At 52.2% G+C, this 19,720-nt stretch overlaps 8 protein-coding genes across 8 annotated transcripts; 4 read left to right on the forward strand and 4 right to left on the reverse strand.

Annotated features, from left to right (window-relative positions):
• Nucleotides 1–39: 39 nt before the first annotated feature.
• N7498_000489 (basic helix-loop-helix domain-containing protein) lies at nucleotides 40–774 on the forward strand (the record flags this gene model as incomplete). Its single annotated transcript, XM_058447552.1, has 1 exon — nucleotides 40–774. One exon carries the CDS (start codon nucleotides 40–42, stop codon nucleotides 772–774), a length of 735 nt encoding a protein of 244 aa, XP_058312963.1.
• Nucleotides 775–1,132: 358 nt separating this feature from the next.
• Nucleotides 1,133–2,629, reverse strand: N7498_000490 (uncharacterized protein; the record flags this gene model as incomplete). The annotated part of the gene is made up of 1 exon (XM_058447553.1): nucleotides 1,133–2,629. One exon carries the CDS (start codon nucleotides 2,627–2,629, stop codon nucleotides 1,133–1,135), a length of 1,497 nt encoding a protein of 498 aa, XP_058312964.1.
• A 1,119-nt stretch (nucleotides 2,630–3,748) lies between these two features.
• N7498_000491 (uncharacterized protein) lies at nucleotides 3,749–4,236 on the reverse strand (the record flags this gene model as incomplete). Its single annotated transcript, XM_058447554.1, has 3 exons — nucleotides 3,749–3,754; nucleotides 3,848–4,122; nucleotides 4,191–4,236. The coding sequence occupies 3 exons, from the start codon at nucleotides 4,234–4,236 to the stop codon at nucleotides 3,749–3,751; spliced, it is 327 nt and encodes a 108-aa protein (XP_058312965.1).
• Nucleotides 4,237–4,978: 742 nt separating this feature from the next.
• On the reverse strand, nucleotides 4,979–6,414 carry N7498_000492 (NADH:flavin oxidoreductase/NADH oxidase family protein; the record flags this gene model as incomplete). Its single annotated transcript, XM_058447555.1, has 4 exons — nucleotides 4,979–5,044; nucleotides 5,108–5,709; nucleotides 5,781–6,297; nucleotides 6,346–6,414. 4 exons carry the CDS (start codon nucleotides 6,412–6,414, stop codon nucleotides 4,979–4,981), a joined length of 1,254 nt encoding a protein of 417 aa, XP_058312966.1.
• A 1,036-nt stretch (nucleotides 6,415–7,450) lies between these two features.
• Nucleotides 7,451–9,584, reverse strand: N7498_000493 (NADP-dependent malic enzyme; the record flags this gene model as incomplete). The annotated part of the gene is made up of 5 exons (XM_058447556.1): nucleotides 7,451–8,528; nucleotides 8,629–8,977; nucleotides 9,040–9,118; nucleotides 9,196–9,415; nucleotides 9,511–9,584. 5 exons carry the CDS (start codon nucleotides 9,582–9,584, stop codon nucleotides 7,451–7,453), a joined length of 1,800 nt encoding a protein of 599 aa, XP_058312967.1.
• A 1,943-nt stretch (nucleotides 9,585–11,527) lies between these two features.
• N7498_000494 (uncharacterized protein) lies at nucleotides 11,528–13,808 on the forward strand (the record flags this gene model as incomplete). The annotated part of the gene is made up of 2 exons (XM_058447557.1): nucleotides 11,528–11,921; nucleotides 12,001–13,808. The coding sequence occupies 2 exons, from the start codon at nucleotides 11,528–11,530 to the stop codon at nucleotides 13,806–13,808; spliced, it is 2,202 nt and encodes a 733-aa protein (XP_058312968.1).
• A 489-nt stretch (nucleotides 13,809–14,297) lies between these two features.
• Nucleotides 14,298–15,623, forward strand: N7498_000495 (uncharacterized protein; the record flags this gene model as incomplete). Its single annotated transcript, XM_058447558.1, has 2 exons — nucleotides 14,298–14,467; nucleotides 14,519–15,623. The coding sequence occupies 2 exons, from the start codon at nucleotides 14,298–14,300 to the stop codon at nucleotides 15,621–15,623; spliced, it is 1,275 nt and encodes a 424-aa protein (XP_058312969.1).
• Nucleotides 15,624–16,528: 905 nt separating this feature from the next.
• Nucleotides 16,529–17,924, forward strand: N7498_000496 (uncharacterized protein; the record flags this gene model as incomplete). The annotated part of the gene is made up of 6 exons (XM_058447559.1): nucleotides 16,529–16,696; nucleotides 16,746–16,917; nucleotides 16,973–17,076; nucleotides 17,125–17,302; nucleotides 17,352–17,733; nucleotides 17,783–17,924. 6 exons carry the CDS (start codon nucleotides 16,529–16,531, stop codon nucleotides 17,922–17,924), a joined length of 1,146 nt encoding a protein of 381 aa, XP_058312970.1.
• Between the last annotated feature and the right edge of the window lie 1,796 nt (nucleotides 17,925–19,720).

A 19,720-nucleotide genomic window follows, 5' to 3' on the forward strand; every position in this document is an offset into this window, starting at 1 on the left:
TAGAACCACACAAGCTCGTCCCATAACACCGCATAATCAATGTCAGCCTTACACGCGACGCATGCAACCGACCTTGACGGTGGCTGCTATTCAGGCCAAGATGTCAAACAGCAAACAAATACCCCTAAGCGTCTCCCACTCGATAATGGTCTACAATGGGGCTCAGATCCCAGTTTCTGCTATCATGGATTCTCCTGTCCCATTGGAACCTGGACGGAAGAACGGCTAGTCCAAAACCTGATGCGCAACATGGCAAGCATGTGCGATAGCATGAACATCGACTTCAACCACGACGCTGAACTGCCCGACTACACAGTCGACTTCCAAAAAACACCAGACATGGTCCAGTTGAATGGGCTAGACGTCTCCCAGATGCCTCGCAAGTACCGAAGCGAAACCCCTGGATCTATATCCTCCTCAAGCACATCCGGCTCTGAGAAACGAAAATCCGTTACGCCGTGCTGTTCAGATGAGAAAAACACGACACCGCCGAATAAGAAGCGGAAATGTGTACAGAAGCCTGGTCAGAAGCTTTGTCATTGTCGGTCGGAGAAGAAGAGGCGGGAGATTATTACGCAGAGATATCAGGAGGTTTCGGATCTGGTCCCTGCGCTCGGAAAGCATAATTATACGAGGAAGTATGTTTTGAAGGAGGCGGCAAAATTTATAACGTCGTTGACGGAGGGGAATGAACTGTTGCGGAAGCAATTAGATGCGATGAAGGATCAAGAGGAGAGGGAAACACGAGAGACGTTTTTGGGAAATGAATTATAAGTGCGATATTTAATAATGACCTTCTCGGGGGCATGCAGAGGGTGATGTATATACTGGGCGTCCAAGGTTAGAACTATTCAGAGTGCTTCAAAAATGTAACTCAGATTAAAAAAAGTCAATGAACTAATTTTGAAGATGAGACAAAAACCAACGCATACTTTTCTTGCCCGATTCCAGATGAATGAAGCCGGGCGTCACAACAGACTAAAACTTTCACCACAGCGCATGTTGAATGCCAGAAAAGATCCCCATCAACTTTTGATAGATGAAAAACAAAAAGCATAAAACATAATAACAAGAAACACAAAACATGAGAAACGAAAAGATGGAAGAAGGAAGACTAAATAACAGCTATCTTTCACGCAGCGTCCTCCATATCAAGCACCTGCATCTGCTCCTCAGTGCTCCTCACATGCTTCACGAACGAAAGCAGTCGCTGTCGTCGATAGTAGATATTACTCAAATCAACGCGAGCTTGGGCCTCCGCATCGTTCTGCCCGGTGATCAGGATGAGCATGAAGAACGTTTCGATGATGCTAGGCGGCACGTTTGAGATCAACTGTCCGGTCAGACTCCAGTTCATGGCACTCGACGTAATGATGCAGCCAATGGTGAGCATAAAGCCAGCTACCACCATGAGTAGATGGGAGCTGACCGCATCCATGCTTCGAGATACCCTTTGTGTCAGAGATGCTTGCTTCGTGGTGTCGGTGGCGGGAATCGGCAAGGACAGTCCGGCGAAAAGGACATTGTCTGCTTCCTCCAAATCACTGATCTGGCGCCTGATATATTGGTGTACCTTGCCTTGAACGTTCCGGAGGACGAAGCTGTCGAAGAGACCCACCAACCCAGCATAGGTACCGATGAGAAGCCACCAGGTGTTGTTGAAGTGAAAGGCTGGACCGGCGGCTGCCCATGCAATGATAACCAGCAGAAGGACGATGATTCCGACCAATGTGCCGATGACATCGGCGTAGTAGTAAATCACCACCTGCAGGTAGCTCTCCTTCGGTGGCATGATTGTCTCAGGTATATTCGGCAATTCATCTTGACCGAGGTGGCGAAGCTCCTTCTCAAGGGTAGCATCGAGCCGGAAGATTTCGTCCACGCAGGTGTTGGTGTAATCAGCGTAGCATTCACGGAGGCAAGCCAGGAACGCAAAGACCAGGACCATCAGAGCGGATGTGGCGTCGTTGATGTACAGCTGCCATCGATCGGACCAGTGGAATTGGTGACCAAATCCTAGCCACACAAAGATGCCAACCCAATACAGACCAACAGTGGTAATATGACCGAACATTTTTGCAGAAAGAATGATCAACCGCGCGAACCGGCTCTGCGTCCGGAACCCATGGTCAAGCGGACGGAGAGGCTCACTATTGTACCCCTCGACATAACGACGAATGCCTTCCGATCCCAGCGTCTCCTTGACCTTGGCGAGCATTCGGTCATGGCTGTTGCACCGGGACTTGATCTCAGCCATGGCAGACCGTTGCTCGGAATACTCTCGAAGCAGCTGGCGCATGAGGAACGAATCGAACACGTAGCACAGGATGGCCTGCACATCAGAGATAACAGCGATCCAGACGTCTGAGTTGGCAAAGCGAATACCCATCAGTGCCCATACAAGAAGACCGCCAATAATGACCAGGAAGACTGGGGGCGATCCAGCAACGTGCACGACGGCATCGAGCCAGCGATCCACAACGCGAGGGCTCTCCTTGACCTTGTAGCCTGAGACGGACTCCACTGAGACGGTAGCAGTCCCGAGCTTCGTGTCTTGCTCAACGACAGCCTGTTGCGTCTCGGCAGCCCCCTCGAACTCGCAGCAGAAGATGGGCTTGTAGAACCGCATTGTGCTCACAAGATAAGAAACAGAATATGAAGGCGTTGACCTGACCGACACACAGTGTATATTTTGACGTATTTAAGGAGGTCCAGATACCTCCGGAGATGCACTGGTAAATTTCACCACAGCCAGTTTGCCTGGAATCGCAAATGTAGTCGAGATGGAGAAGTTCATGGAGTAGATATCAGCCATTCAGAAAGAAAAGATGGACACAGAGTGACTTGAAGTGTTTGAGAAGTGGTTTGAAGATGTGTAAAAATTTGGAAAGGGAAGATATGGGAGAAAGAGAAGTGAGAATATTAAATGCCTCACACCAACAGCTTGGTCCCAAAGGAGACGCGGTATCAGCCCAGGTGTCTCAACTCCACTTGTTTCATTCTTCTTCTTCCTACTGGCTGCGGAATAATTCACCCCCATTTACCGGATATATTCAGGTCTCTAAACTCAAAAAAATAAATTTCTCGTCTTGGCGGACCTGCAGTGTGAACCGGATGTTCCCACCGCTGGAGACCGGTCCAGGCAGCAGTAAAGTATGTTAAGGTTTTTCCCTATCTCACCATGACCCGCTTGCTTCCACGGGAACTTTGTGACTTGATTGTTGAGTCACCTGAGAAGCTATTTTCGGGGGATTGGGAATTTAGAAATATTCCCCTGGTTATCGTGGCGTGGTCTATAGTTCGGAAACTCTATCTGCACTAGTGTCAAAGCACGACCATCAGATGAGAGATGAGAGACTCGTGGAGATACTCTATATCGCCTAAGACAGACATGGGACAGCTTGACTCATGATTGCCAGGTGTATGAGTAGTGCATCTGGTCTAATATCCCGCGTTTCCCACTGAATGGCGGGACGTACACATATTTGACATCCTGAATTAGCACCCTTTCTAAGGCGTTTTCATACACAGGCTCATCAAAATGCCCCAATTGGGGAACTCAAATTAGTGAATATTGAGGAGGGTATTCATCACCCTCATGGGTATCTCTAGGCAAACGCCAATCACGCAATCAAGACCCAAGCATGCATCAGGAAAAACCAAGCCGCCCAGACCCAGTCTAAACCTAGAAAAAATCACCGCCCACACAACCACCCGCTCACCAGCAAGAACGACCGACGTCGCACCATCAGGGCTAATGAACAAACAAACGTCAGCTTCAATTTACCCAGAATCGCGCGGCAGGTATCCTTCAAGTCCAACAGAAAAAAAAAGTCATGAACCATACCTTCAGTATAGCCATCAGCTCTTCGTCAGTCGTGAGGTTCCAATCATACGCCTTATCAATGGCCTCCAGGATTAGATCCTCCTCCCGAGCCTGCTGGTCCTCGGGAGTCTCACTGGCAGGGGTTTCCTGCACGCTTGTGGGTGACCCCGACTCGGCGACTGACGACTCAACGGCCGACGACTCAGAGTCACCGGCCATGTCCTCATCGGAGGAGGCTGGCGTAGTGACGTCGCTGTCACTGTCAGCATCGACGTCCCCGTCATAGCCGGGGTCGTCTATACCCGTATCAGTATTCGTATGAATGTGGCGCACGAGGCGGTGCAGTATACGGCCATGTACTCACCGGCAAGGACGACACCGTCGGCGCCAGAGGATGGATGGTGCTGCATCCTGCTGCGGGGTACTTATTTGCTCGTATTTGTATTTGGAGGATAATGTGATGGATGATGCGATGGGGTGAAGGTTGGGGAGGGGGTGTGAATATGTAATGTGAGAGAACCGCCCAGGGCGTATGAAAACATGAACGACAGACGCGTTCGAAAGAGCTCGCGAATTAGGCAAGAACGACTCCCGACTCTCCGGCAATATCCTCCCCCATTAAAACAATTCCTTCCCTTTATTCGCTGAGCAGTAATTGAGAAATACAGGCCCCGGCCATGATCCCGACCATCTAGTGTATCGGCCGGGAAGAGATAGAAGAGTGACGGAAGAACAGTTAGAATAAGATGTGACTGAGACGGAGCAGGCACATTGAGAGCACTTTGGGACACATCGGGTGTGAATTCATTTGTAGTTGATATAAAGGCACAGGTCTGAAACTTGTTGGCGGCTTGACAAAATTATATTGATGATTGGGGTGGGGATTATGGCAAACTGCAGCGGTGATCTATATAAAGTCGATCATGTTAATTGCTACACTAACAAGCAACATTACATGGAGAGAACAAAAGGAGAAACTAGATTATTCATAACACCATGCGGTTCGACTGTTAGAGTATAGATATCGACCAAGACAAGAAATATCTACACCCTCGTGCTTAAAATTACGCATACAAATTATAATAGAAGCAAAATATATCAGACAGCATATCCCCAACCACAAGAACCTGTCCAGAAACAAGCCCTCTGCCCTCAAAGAGCCGGAGCAAGAGTAGCCAAACCCCTCGACATACGACTGATCTGTCCTGCATAATAAGTCTAGAGCCAGAGTTAGCATAAAGAATCCCCAAAAGAAAGCACCACGAAGCGTTTTGAACTCACACTCTCAGCACCCGCCCCAATCAAATTCCTCGGCAACCACCTCGCATAAAAGGGCGTTGGGACCTTCTCAAGCGGTAGCGCCGCCTTTTCATCGTCCAAACTCTCATCAAGCAACAACAACGGAAACTTGGGATCAATCGCCGCAGGCCGTCCAATACCCACAAGATCACAAGCCCCATCCCTAATAGCAGCCTCAGCCCCAGCCCGACTCCTAAACCCACCCGTCAACATAAGCACTAGCCCCGGATGTCTCTGGCGCACTTCCTTGGCGAATTCAAGAAAGAATGCCTCGCGCGCAGCGGTGCGCTCGGACTTTGGAGTTTCCGATTTGGCATACCCCATCATCTGGGGGTCTTCGTAGCTGCCGCCGCTGACTTCCATGAAATCTATTCCTGCGTCGACGAGGAGGGCGATTTGCGTCATTGTTTCCTCAAAGGTGGACGAGCTGTGGTCTGCGGAGTTGAGTTTGATGCCGATTGCGAATGTCGGCGGGACTACTTTGCGGATTTCGCGCAGGATGTCGAGGACGAATCGCGCGCGTTTGGTGGGGGTGCCGCCGTACTCGTCAGTGCGGAGATTTGTTTTGCTGTTAAGGAATTGGTCTGTACGTTGTTAGTATTAGTATTGTTCAAGAGCGGAGAATGGAGAATGGCGGATAGGTGGAAGGAGTTACCTATTAGGTAGCCGTGGGCGCCGTGTAGCTCGACTCCCGAGAATCCGGCGTCGGCCATTAGGCGTGCTGTGTCGACGAAGCAGCGGATTGCTTTTTCGATGTCGCCGCGAGTCATTTCGCGGGGTTGGGACCATGCCACGCATGCGATTAGCTGCTCGAGAAGGCCATTGCCTATGTTCATGGGGACTTCGCTGGGTGCAATAGTTTGCGCGAAGAAACCGCGCCGTCCGGCTGGGCGGAAGGACTGGCGACCGGGGTGGCAGATTTGAACAAGGGCGGGGGTGCCGTGTTTCTGACAAGCGTCTGCGTACTTCTTCCACTCCTTGACGACGGTCTTGTCGTCACCCGTGTACTCGCCGTGCAGCGCCGGGTCGAAAGGGCTGCCCAGGTGGTCTACGTCGACTTGGACGTTTCCTGTCAGGATGCTGCCCCAGCCGCCCTGCGACCATTGCTCGTAGGCATCGTTTAGGCTGTCGTTGGGCTGGTTGGTTTTGGCCATCAACTCGGCCATTGCGGCCTATCCTTTTGTTAGTATCCAAGTTGAACAAGGGGTGGGACTGCGGACCTTGGAGAGGCGGTTGGGGAAGACGAGCCCGCAAGGGAGTTTGACTGAATCTGCCAAAGGAGAAGGCATTTTGTGGAGGATGCTCTTCCTATAGAATCAAAAATGTGTAGTTCGGAGCCCAAGAATGCGATGTCAACTGGTGGTGCAGATCAGACAGGGGTCAGTTATGCATATGTCAAAAGGACAGAAGTGGTGAACAAACCAGATATATATCGACAACTCTAAACAAAAAGAAAGGAATAATATACAGCGCATGCAACAGCGAACGCCACTCAATTCAACACTTTAATAAAGAGATATGAAAATCCTCTGATCCAAGGCAAAAAATAACCTCGGCCCTTAGTCATCACTGATGCGGAGAGATTGATGGCCCCGCGTGCGTTCCACCGTCGATCTACACTGGATCCAGTGGGCCCTTGATTAATCCAAGGTGAATCTAGAATGCTTTGCGACTGCTTTCTGCAGGGTTAGGTGGAGCCCTTCATGTGCAGCCGTCCCACCGTGTTGGACCCGACGTGGTTGGTTGAGTGTCGGCGTTTTGAGTTCCCCCGACGGCATGTGATCCCAAGTTGGAAAGTTGGCCGGTGTTTTATGGGGCATCATGCTGCCAGCAGAAGCTGATTATTCAACATGAAGGCAAAGGTGCTAATGAATTGTAGATTGAGGGTTCAATCTCAAGATCATTTCCCCTGGAAAAAGAATTGAACGTGGGACTAATGTGCCGCAGGGCGGAAGCAGTGAATAACAAAAAGGAGGGGAACCAAAGGTATTTATTTCTACGAGAACGTGGGGGGAGGTAGAGTGGTAAATCCAAATTTATTCAATTCACTGATCGTGTATCCGATCCCAAATGCTGAGGCATCAAGCCAACAATGAAAGAGGGTATTCCAAGAGAGAAAACCAAAAAAACGAAAAAAAACATCCATAATCCATCCCGAAATGAAGCGCTCGAAAAATGAAAATAAAAAACGATATATACTAAGCTCAATCAGAGCAATCACGTAGTGATCCTCCTAAGCGGGTCCACATCAGAACAGTGCATAGAGAAGAAAAATAGGGCGCCGGCAAATGAAACACGAGCGAGGCAGATGGTAACGGAAAAGTCTTACAGCTTGTGCGGGCTCCCGTTAACTTCCTCGGTGGGAGAGCCACTGGAGAAGGGGGTCAAGTTGCCCAGGCTGGAGAGCAGGTGACCGACCTCGCGCTCCAGGGCGCGGACCTCGGTGTGCGGGTCATACATGCGGGTCCTGATGTAGTTGTCCAAGTCCTTGTCGGACATGTTGCGGAGGGCGGTCTCACGGTCGACCTTGTCCTCCTGGGCAGCGCGCATCACGTTGCGGGCAACGACCACGCTGACTTCACGGATGCGGGTGATATCCGGGTAGAGGAGACCGAGCTCGATCTCCTCGGCGGTCAGGGCCTTGGAGAGGGCTTCGCCGGAGGCGTAGATCATGTTGTCGGTGACCCGGACGGCCTTGGACAGAATGCTGCCGAGACCGATACCGGGGAACACGTACATGTTGTTGCCCTGGCCGGGGTAGTAGGTATTCGTCTGGCCTTGGGCGTTGGTGAAGGACATGGTGGGGAAGGGAGAGCCGGAGGCGAAGAGGCAGCGACCGTCGGTGTTCTTGACGGCGGTCTCAAAGTCGCACTCGGACTTGGAGGAGGGGTTGGACAGGGGGAAGATGATGGGGGTGGTGTTCCAGTCGGCCATCTTGCGGAGGATCTCGGGGGTGAAGACACCGCCCATGGTGGACAGACCCATCAGGATGGTGGGCTGGACGTGGTCGACGACCTCCTCCAGGGTCTTGAACTGCTGTCCATTGTTGTTCTGGCGGGCGAAGTAGACCTTGTGGTCGGCGAGCTTGTCACCACGGTCAGCGGTGACGAGACCCTTGGTGTCGACGAGGTAGAAGCAGTTGCGAGCATCCTCCTCGGTCATGCCCTCGCGGACGAAGAAGTCAACAATCTGCTTGGCGACGCCGACACCGGCCGAGCCGGCGCCGAAGAAGACGGCGCGGTGGTCCTTGCAGGGGAGACCGGAACGCTTGACGGCGTTGATGACTCCGCCGAGGATGACGGCGCCGGTACCCTGGATGTCGTCATTGAAGCAGGTGTAGATACCCTGGTAACGCTCCAATGCGGGGAAGGGATTCTTGAAATCCTCAAACTGAATGACGATACTAAATTAAGCTTCCCGTTAGCATGGGGTCTTCGGATCTTGCATATCCCCCTCACCCGGGGTGTACCCGGGATGACACGAGGAGAGGAGAAACGACTTACCCGGGCCAGCGCTCGGTGAGAGCGGACATCAACTCGTCCAAAAACTCCCGCTCCTCCTCGGGGCTGATCTTGTCACGGCGGCTACCCATGTACAGCGGGTCTTCCCGGAGGGTCTTGTTGCTGGTGCCCAGATCCAGGGTCAGCGGAAGAGTGGCCTCGGGGCGGATACCCGCACAGGCCGTGTAGAGGGCCAACTTGCCAATGGGGATACCCATGCCGTTGATGCCCAGGTCGCCCAGTCCGAGGATACGGGAGCCATCGGTGATACATGTGATCTCCACGGTGGGCTGGGGCCAATTGGCGATGACGGCTGCCAGATTTCCCCGATCTTCCCAGCTCAGGTACATACCTAAAACGGTGTTAGCGGCGCCGGTTCATCTTCGTGCTTCCGATTTGAGTCATAGTACGTACCCTCCGGCTGCTGGTAGATCTCGGACCAGCGCTGGCAGGCCTCGCCGACAACGGGGGTGTAGATCAAGGGCGTCAGCTCCTGCAGGGATTCTCCGTTAGCTCGTGTTTCCCGTTTCGTGGGGTGTCCGTGGCCAATCACGGCCGAGTTTTGCATACCCTCAGGTGGTCGGTGACCAGACGGTAGAAGAGGTGGACGTTGTTCTTGCGCAGCGTGCTGAGGTACTGGAATTTGTCGATGGGGGTGTTCTTCAGCCCCAACTGGGACAGACACCGGGACTTTTGGGTTTCATAGCTCTCGGCGCGGGGAGGAGTGAGGCCGTAGGTGCGCAGGTACTTGCGAATGTAGGCAGGGTTGGCGGTGTCATAGTTTGCGTCTCTGTAGGAGATCGGTGTTAGTCGGGGACTCTTCCAATGGGGTTGTCTTGGGGTCTCTGGATAGGCATTGCCCGTGAGACCACGGCGGCGACGTACGAAGGAGTGGTCGAGTGGTTCATGAAGGGAGTCGCGTGGACGGGACGGCTTTGTTGAGGAGAAAATCGAGCCATTGTGTCAGACGGAGAGCGCAGCTTACTCGTCGGGGCAGAAGATGAATGATAGAAATGAGAGAGACGGGGCGTGAGGGAAGTGTTTTTATGTACAGCCCGCAGACTAGCTTTCCCCTGGGTCAATCGAGCGCACATCATCCCAGACATTCCGAGTGAAAATTAACCGGGTCCGTGTTGAGGACGGTCAAGGCTCAGTAAAAGCGACGGCATCATTTGGAGTCGGGAAGAGTCGGGGGTGTACGAAGGGATGGGGGTCAGGAAGGGGACCCAGGATGTGGATATTTCGGTGATGGCAGCGAACCGTTGCGCGTGAAAGGCCGGTGGAATCTGGATCCCTCACAAAGCTTCTTTTCTGTTCTGGGAAGCAGATCCAGCAAGGAGGAGCTCGAATCGCCGGTGGAGACGGGGAGCGCCGAATTGACTCCAATATCCATGCGGAGGCCCATCTGGTTTCACGATCCGTTAGGGCTAGATGGCCCAGCGAGGGCGTCGAGGCCGACACCGCTACTACGTCTACATCGTACATTCTGTCCTGTCCGGCCGGGATCAGCACTGGGAGCCGCCGTACAGTGTACAGCAGATCACTCCCGCTCATTCCAGCCTGCAAGTCGGAGTTCTACACGGTAGGCCTCGAACTACGACGTCGACTCGCGTGGGCGTTGCTTCATCTGCACCCTGACTGGTCCTCGAGGCCGGGGCGAACCTAAGTACGGGTCCGCCCAGCAATCGACCTCCACTCGAGCGAGCTTCCAGAGCCGCAGACAGTGCCGAGGTGGAGCAGTCTTCGAAATTGACTACAGTACGGAGTACAGCCTAAACTCCGAGCTACGTTACTACAAATGGCCATCGGTCATGACCCTTCTGGAAACAGAACCTGTCCGCACGGAGCCCAGCGGGAAGCGGCAAGCGGAGCCTGCCGCCCCGAAATGGCGTTCCTGCGGTGATAGGAAAACGCGCCGGAGACGACGGGAATTGGCACTGATGGTCCGTTTCGAGTTGGCCGCGTTACCAATCCCGCCGTGCCCTCTGAATGGCTTCCGTCGCCGACGGGGACGTCCCGAGACTTATATTGCTTGCCCGGGACTCCCCCAGCACGGCCCTGCGTGGGATTTTTATTTTTTTTCATTTCGTCGGCCTGGAAGAATCCACAATTGAAAGTCCGAGAAAATCGGAATGCAGGGCCATCCGATTGGACCTCTGGCCCTAGTGCTGGCAAAGTCTGCAGTTGAGTTGAGAGCTGAGACCGTTGGGGTTGAAAGGTTGAAAGGCTTAGCTGCTGAGAAATACGCGCGGTTTCAGTCATGGCTCAACGTTTGCCATTTGCTTTTCCCGCACCAATACTCTAGGAATGGCGCCTATCAAGACACTGTAAGGAGTACCCGTGAAGTCACAGCCTGTTCATTTTTCATTCCCACTTTTGAAGATGATCATCGGGAGTCCACTTCAGTCCTACTAGTTGAACCGAACTAGGGAACTAAGAATACTACCACCCGGGGATCGAATCGAAAGTAGTAAAAGAAAATAAAATAAAAATTATAAAATAATTGAATTGAATAAAGTACAAAGTCTATTTGGTGCAGACAGTCCACGGTTGTCGGAAAGGGAGCTTCCCCAGATCGACGCCGATCGTTGTATGAGGGATTTCCCTCCAAGCTATGTAGAACCATGTAGCTGTACACCCTAGGATCCCTGCTCTGTGTATTCTCAGTTCTCGGATGATCTCCTCGTAAATGTTGCCAAGAAACCAAAATGAAACAGGCAAACGGCCAGTGACACGACGAGTCGGGGTGTCGTCATCGCCACGCCAAAACAGGTTGCCCTTCCCCTCCCTTCGTAGCTTGTAGCTTGGAGCTTAGCTACCTGTCCTCATTCCAAACTCGAGTCCATCACCTTCTCAACTTCACGTATGTCGGTAGCCCTTGACAGGGGCCATCCAATCCGCCATGCCTGACGAAACGGAGCCCCTCCTCCCGCGCTATGAGGACGACACCTCGCGTCAGCGGCGGCTGCACCAGAAGCTCCACTCCTACCAGATGCTGCGCGCCATCTCCGAGGGTTACATGCCATCAACCGAGCAGACGATCGCAAACCTACGAACCCTACTCGCCTCCGACGTGCTGAACCTCCGCAACCAAGAAATCGGCACTCACGGCCGCCAGCTGGTCCGCGACGCCCGTCTCTGGCTCCAGACCTTCATCGAACTCCTACACTCCAAGAACAACGATGACCAACTACAGGAGTTCCTGTGGCACCTGGCGCGGTCGCGCGTGTCAATTGATGGCTCGCGTGTGTCGCAGCAAGCTGCCCACGTGAAGAGGCGCGCCGATACTAAAGCAGGTGGGTCTCGGGTCGCGTTCCACGCTGTTGACAGCTGGCTAAAGTTCTTGGCATGATGCTAATGCGTGAAATCCAATAGCTTATGATAGTTTCCGAAATGTGGGGAGCTTGCTCTTGACGAATGCCGACTTTCGTCTTTTCGTTGATGATATCGCCACCGTTGGCCGTCAGATCTTCGCTGATACCGCCGAGTCTCTTTCTGAAAGATCTAAGATCGTTGCTGAGCAGGTGAAGCCGTCGCAGAATGAGGAGCAAGCTCTGCAGGGGGCTGGTGCTGATGAGGGCCGTGAGGTGTCACGGGAAGAAATAAAGGAAGACGCCGCCCATGTCGCTGAAATTGCCAGGGAGGGTATTGCTCACACCGGACAGGAAGCCGTGAAGAGTGCCAAAGAACACTTTTCTGGCCAGGAACGGGATACACTTTTGTTCCGCCTTAAGAAGACTGTTCAGCAGCTGCGTGAACGGACTGACTACTCGGATTCCGTGTCAACCCTTGCACAAATGGTCCAGCGATATGCTATGTTCTACGTCAATGCGGCCGAGGACACCGCCTCAACCGCCCAGGAAGGTATCGAAGTCAATGCTGATCTTAAGCCAGCCGTGGATCAGTTTTGGGGGTTGTTGCGTATGTTCGGTAGTCCAGACGAGTGGGATCAGCTCCAGCAAAAGTTCCACGATGTCCTGCGCCATGCAAACAAGGACCCCGAGTTCGAGCAGCTGATGGGAGAAGTTGGCACCTCTCTGCAGGACATGCTCACCGATCCAGCGTTCTTCGATTCTGCACCGCAGAAACTCGATGAATTGCAACAGCAATCGGAGAAAATGAGCTCCGAGACCGGTCTTCGACAGGACATTGTTGAGTTCCTGGCTCAAGCTAAGCGGACACTGCGTGCAGTGCCTGAAGATCCTGCTGCCTCGAAGTTGGTCAACGCTACTACAAAGCTCTACAACGACGCATGGAATGCATACAACGACAAGAACACTGATCTCCCAGCCGACCTGGTGAACGTCTTCCTTCCCGTTGCCCTGCGCATGATCCAGTATGTGCCCATTCCTCGTCTGGAAGTGGCCGCTCCAGAGATGGACCTGCTTCTGGAGAATTTGATCCTGGAGCCTGGCCACACCGTCAACTACTCCTCCTTCCTCCCATACCGCATGCACCTTACCACTCGCAACGACATTGATATAGTCAAGAAACACTCAAAACGGACCCAGACAGATATCAAAACCCTGTTCAGTGTAGCCCTCCACGGTTTGAACATCAGCGCCGTGGATTTCGGATACTGGCTAAAGACCCACACTCTACTCTGGCACATGAAGGATGAAGGTATCGCCAGCTTCTATCTCGACCGCCGAGGCATCGACATAAATTTGGAGATAGAGGTCGGTCGAGGCTCTCTGGAACAAATCTTCACCTTGCGCAATGTCCGAATCCGCATCCATAAGCTCGACTACAAGGTCTCGAAGAGCAAGTGGAAGTTCCTCCTCTGGCTCGCAAAACCATTCCTAAAGCACCTCGTACGCCGAGTACTAGAAAAGAAAATCGCCGAAGAGATCGTGGCCGTCGCCCACGCCTTGAACCGGGAATTGGTATTTGCCCGCGAGCGTTTGCGCGCCACTCGCATCGCCAATCCGCAAGACCTGGCGACTTTCGCTCGTGCCGTACTTGCACGACTGAAGCCCGCGGACACGGATATGGAAGCTCGGATCGCTCTTGAGCTGCCAAAGTCTGGTGTCTTCAAGGGTATCTATGCTCCCGGTAGCATTGTCAAGACCTGGCATGACGAGGCAACCCGAGCCCAGGAGGCGATCGAGGATGGAGATGAGACTCACGGGCTGGGACACACATGGCGCAACGACATTTTCGACGTCGCTGGATCCCGCTGATGAAATTGTCATTGCGATTTTTGGTGGTATTGGCCTTCATGATTTTACGACCACTATGCTCATGAGGACAAGATGGCGCACATATGAAACAAGTAGCGCCGTATGACTGAAGTAATTTTTTCTACCATAACTCCAATCAATTTTATTTCTTTGTATCTTATTCTCATCTCTTTGAACACCGAATCTTGATCATTGTATAAACCCCACGTGACCGCGATAAGGATTAGCTGGCCATTTCGACGCGGCGACTTCCTACCTTACACGAACACCTGTCCACCCCATTGTTCGATAAAACAATAACCCGGGGCCCCCGATCGCCGATCCTCATGACTGTCACTTAATTTCCACCCCCAAATCACCCTCTTCAATCCTTATCTCCAAGCTCTCGCACCCGAAGCTTGATCCCGAGCGGGAAACACGTCAACCCGACGCTCGCGCCAATTGCCAGAAACCGGCTCCCCGAACACAAGCTGCTAGCCCACAGGCAAAATGTACATGAACCGTTTGCTACTCGCGTTAGCCGTGGTGCTATTCTCGGTCCTCGTCCTCGCAGCAGAAGATTATTACAAGGTGCTCGGGCTAGACAAGTCCGCTTCCGAAAAAGATATCAAGCGCGCATACCGCACACTCAGCAAGAAATACCATCCCGATAAGAACCCGTGAGCCCATCCACGATCCCCGCGGCGGGAGCATTACTGACACCGTACCAGGAACGACGAATCAGCACGCGAGAGATTCGTCGAAATCGCAGACGCATACGATGTCCTCTCCACCAGCTCGCTCCGCAAAATCTACGACCAATACGGCCACGACGGCGTCGAACAGCACCGCAAAGGCGGCCAAGCCGGCGGCCGAGGCAACGATCCCTTCGATCTCTTCTCGCGGTTCTTCGGCGGCGGTGGACATTTCGGCCATGCGCCCGGACACAGACGCGGACCCGACATGGAAGTCAAAGCCGCTCTGCCGCTGCGCGACTTCTACACGGGTCGGGAAATTTCCTTCCTGGTTGAGAAGCAGCAGATCTGCGATTCGTGTGAAGGGTCGGGATCGAAGGATGACAAGGTTGAGACGTGTGACCGGTGCAGTGGGCGGGGAATCGTGATTCAGAAACATATGCTTGCGCCTGGAATGTTCCAGCAGGTGCAGATGGCTTGCGATAAGTGTGGGGGGCAGGGAAAGAAGATTAAGAATCCTTGTCCCGTTTGTCAAGGGAACAAGGTTGTGCGGAAGGCTGTTGAGACAACGGCTGAGATCGAGCCGGGCATGAATCGGGGGACGAGGCTTGTGTTTGAGAATGAGGCTGATGAGAGTCCGGACTGGGTTGCTGGGGATTTGGTTGTTATTCTGGATGAGAAGGAGCCTGAGCTTGGAGTGGAGGATGCCGAGCGGACGGATGGGACTTTCTTCAGGAGGAAGGGGAAGGATCTATACTGGAAGGAGACTCTTTCGTTAAGGGAGGCTTGGATGGGTGAGTGGTCGAGGAATGTGACGCATCTTGACGGGCATGTTGTTCGGCTTGGGCGCAAACGTGGTGATGTTGTGCAGCCGTTGGCCGTGGAGACTGTTCATGGGGAGGGTATGCCTTCTTACTCGGAAGGCGGTTTGCATGATCGTGATCTCCAAGAGGGCGATGATGAACCTGGGAACCTTTACGTCGAGTATGCGGTTGTTCTGCCTGATGAGATGGAGGGTGGTATGGAGAAGGAGTTCTTCTCGTTGTGGGAGAAGTGGCGCAAGAAGATTGGTGTCGATCTGGCTACCGATAGCGGCCGACCGATGCCTCCGCCGGCGGAGGAGTTGAAGGACGAGCTATGAGGCTTGTATTGTATATTGCACAATATGTTGGACCGATTCCTTGAGGTAGGGGCTAGATTAGACTTGCTTTTGCTTCTACGGCCCCAGGGGCAACATTAGACTCTTTCTTCCAAGGTCCTCAAGATATTATTACTCTGCAGTGGCTAGTACTGGACATTGAAACGACTCGTCGGCTATTCCACCATAATGAGAATCTTTGAAGCTCTGAGCACGATAGAGCGTTGTTTTGAGTTTTTTAGACCATATAGGATCAACTTTCCTACTTGGGTAAACAAGTCCCCGATGCTATCTACGGCTGTCTTTTTCAACGCTGAGCCACTTCATCCTCGCTCCTAGAATATGTCAGGCCGAATGAAGAAATGAAACCAGCCATGAGCTTCAATGGCCTCGAAAAGGCAAGCCTAGAGAGCATTCGGGAGCAACTGGAGAGCGGAGGCTTCACGAGCGAGGTCCTCGTCAAGGTTCAAATGCCCACATGAGGCCCAGTTGACAAAAGTACTGACGTTCAGGCGTAGACATACATTCAGCGAATTCAGCAGGTCGACCCAATTGTCCATTCAATCGCTCAGTTAAATCCCGATGCCGTCATGGAAGCGGCTGAAAGGGATAAAGAAAGACAAGCAGGGAAAATTCGGGGGTATCAAAGCCCTACCCACGACAGCCTGCATAGCTAATGGACTCAATAGAGCGCTTCACGGTATCCCAATCCTACTAAAAGATAGTCTTGCTACACTGGACTCTATGGATACCACCGGTTCGGGCCCTGGACATGCCTTCGAACAAGTACCTAGCTGATGATAAGCAAAGGAGGCTCATTTGCACTGGTTGGCGCGCGTTCACTATTTGAGTCAACAGTAGTCCAGAAACTACGAGCAGCAGGCGCTATAATCCTAGGAAAAACCACCATGAGTGAATTCGGCTATAGTCGCACCCCTAATGCTCCGAACGGCTGGTCTCCTTTACATGGTCAGTGTCTTGGTGCGTTCTGTGCCGATCAGGATCCGAGAGGGTCGTCATCCGGCTGTGGTGTTGCTATGTCGTTGGGGTTGGCTGCTGCTACCATTGGTGGAGAGGTACGTATTTTTATAGTCAAGGTATGTGTTGTAACTGATTCAAGAATAGACTTTTGGGAGTATCACATATCCCGCTGATAGGAATGGGGTTGTGGGATTGAAGCCGACTGTTGGACTGACTTCGAGAGCCGGTGTTATTCCTATTTATAAGTATCAGGATACTGTCGGACCGATTGTGCAGAGTGTTAGAGATGCTGCTATCATTCTGCAGATAATCGCTGGTAAACTTGAAGCCCTCTGAGTCTGCAGTGTTTTTTGTCGGCTGATATGTTGTAGGCAAGGACCCGTTGGATGACGCAACGAACGAAATTCCCTTCCGTGAAGTGCCAGATTACTTGGCCGCATGTAGAAGCGACGGTTTCAAAGAATCGAGAGTTGCCGTATGTTGAGATCCTATGTGTCGATAGTGATTGACCTAAATATATCAGATCCCGAGATCCTGCATCAGCCCCGGCGAAGATCCTGAAGTTATATCCTCGTTTAATCGAGCACTCGAAATTATGAGCTCCCTTGGAGGCACTGTCATAGACAACACGGAATTTCCAAAGTGGAAGGCGAGAAATCGACAGAGAAATGAGTTATATGACGCGATCCTCCTGCGCGAAGGTGAGCATTGCGTTCACTCATATATGAAGCTACCCTAACCACACGACAGGCCTTGAGGGATATTTCCGCACACTAGACAAAAACCCACATAATATTTATACAGTCACGGATCTAATCACTTTCATGCAAACAAACCCCGATGAACAATGTGACACACACGGCACGGAATGGCTTGAGGATGCTCGCGATGCCAAATACACGACATCCCAGAGAGAATTTCATCTTATGAGAGAAGAAGTTTTTGACGACGGAGAGGAAACCCAACGGTTACTGGACAAATATGATTGCGATGCCCTCGTCGTTCCAACGTTCACCGATGTGCCCCACGACATGATGGGCAATCCGACAATCTCGGTGCCGCTTGGTTTTTATTCATCGAATGTGAATGTTGAAAGACGCAACGGTCTTGTCAGCAAAGCGCCAAATATCCCGTGAGCTCCCAGAGTATCGTATCATATTTTCATGCTTACTGTTCCTCAGGTATGGGTTGATGTTTGTTGGGCGTCGGTTCAGTGAAGAGAAACTCCTTGGGCTTGCCTTCGCCTTTGAACAAGCCACGAACGTTGCGAAGCAAAGACAGCCCCACATTCATCCTACGGTGGATCTTCTGAGCTACACATAAGACAGAATAACTGCAAACAGATTCTGAAACAAACAAAAGTCCGACAGCCCCCACGTAGCATCCGCACTGCATGAATGCCGTATGCAGCACATGCACTAATTAAAGTCGGAGGGGTGCACATGTAAAAACCCCAGAAACACCAATTTCGGCGGGGTACATGCTAGTGACCAAAAAGACACTAATGTCCTGCTTGGAAAGGGGCGAATGTCAGCGCTATCTCTCCTGACAGGGTATTTCCCGGCTGGGTCGGCCCGCGGCAGGGGTTCAGGGCGGGTACTATGGTACTATGGACCCAAGGCGGCTTGATCATCAATCTCATTTCGCTTGCAGGTGCTTCGGACTTTGTACGTCGGAACATCTTGTCCTTCTAGCCAATTATTATTCTCGTTATTTCACGAGGCTTACAAACAGGGGGAGTCTCCACATCTGGTGAATCTACATAAAAACATCCAATGTCTCGGTGAATCTTAGGCTTTTCTCGCGAGCTTGCCTGTCTGTACACACTTCTCTGGTACCTTTGCCAAGATTGTCTCAAAGAAAAGGAGAGGAAGGCGCCCAATGGGCTTTGGCAACACCACAGGATCGAATCGTGGGTCTTCAATTCGGATTAACAGACATGGCATTGGCGCGGGCCCAGAAACATTGCCTATGTGACTTGCCGAGCGGGAACTGATCCCGAGCAGTGGTCCTGAATGGGTGTTGGAGATGATGGACGAGGAACAACGCACGAGGGAGGTGCAATTACTTGAACTTTGATATTATTGGGGGCTTAGGGTATGGTCGGTTTTTCGGACTCACAAATAACACGGAGGATCGTTCGGACCTGTCTCGAAAGTCACTGCAGGGTGGATTTCTGTCAGTGTTGAGAGATCCTCTCCCACATGTCATATGCCCGATGAACTCATTTGTGGTATCACCCTTTGACCATGTTTCTTCGCCAGATGTTGTTCAAGACACGGCTTGGCCCCATACTCGGAGGCCAGCCATTCCACGACAATGCTTCTTTGCATGATTTCTGTCTTCAAAACTGGAAGAGCGACTAAAGACCCGGAGCCAGAGCAGTGACAACAACGAAAAGGAAGCACAGACATATTCGAATACTACCTCAACGGCCGAGAACCGGTAAACAGGTCAAGGCTATACAATCGGCGATCTTGCCTATGAAAACGTCTTCTTGGTGGTATCAGGCTTCCAATTGGTACCCGGAGGTATATCCGCAACATTCTTCTACCTGGAACACCACCAATCCAAGCTCTCAAAATTACGAACAAAATCCGCACCATCTTCTCCAACGAATTCTTTACCCACTACACCCACCACGGCCCACGGAGCGCTGTCTCTAGCCAGTGACTTGCCATCGACGGATGCATGCATCAGGCGCAGAGGAATGGCGGTGTGAGTCCTGACGCGATTCAATTCCGTGCGATGCACTTCCAGGACCCGTTGGCGTTTCTGCCGAAACATTGGCTGGACATAGAAATGGCGCTAGAGTCGACGTTGACTCCGTTCAGTGCGGGTTCGACGGGTTGACCCGGCCGGCCGTTGGTGATCGTGGAGCGGTGTTTGACTATTGCAACGTTGCTATGGAGGGTTGATTTGCGGTTGGAGAGTGGTCCTTGGCACGGTGACGTTGAATATCGAATGAGGGACCTGTTTGTCGGCCGAGGTATTCGGCCTCGGCTATGGTTGGTCCTTTCTCCGCCAGGGCATGGTGGGTTGTAAACCTTTTTGGCATGCACTTTGTGATCACCCGAGTGAAGAGAGGGGTAAATTGGTATGGCGGAGTAGTGAGGATG

This window comes from Penicillium cinerascens (assembly GCF_028974065.1).
Source record: "Penicillium cinerascens strain IBT 15544 chromosome Unknown contig_16_segment0_segment0, whole genome shotgun sequence".
In the NCBI taxonomy this organism is placed as follows: Eukaryota; Fungi; Ascomycota; class Eurotiomycetes; order Eurotiales; family Aspergillaceae; genus Penicillium; species Penicillium cinerascens.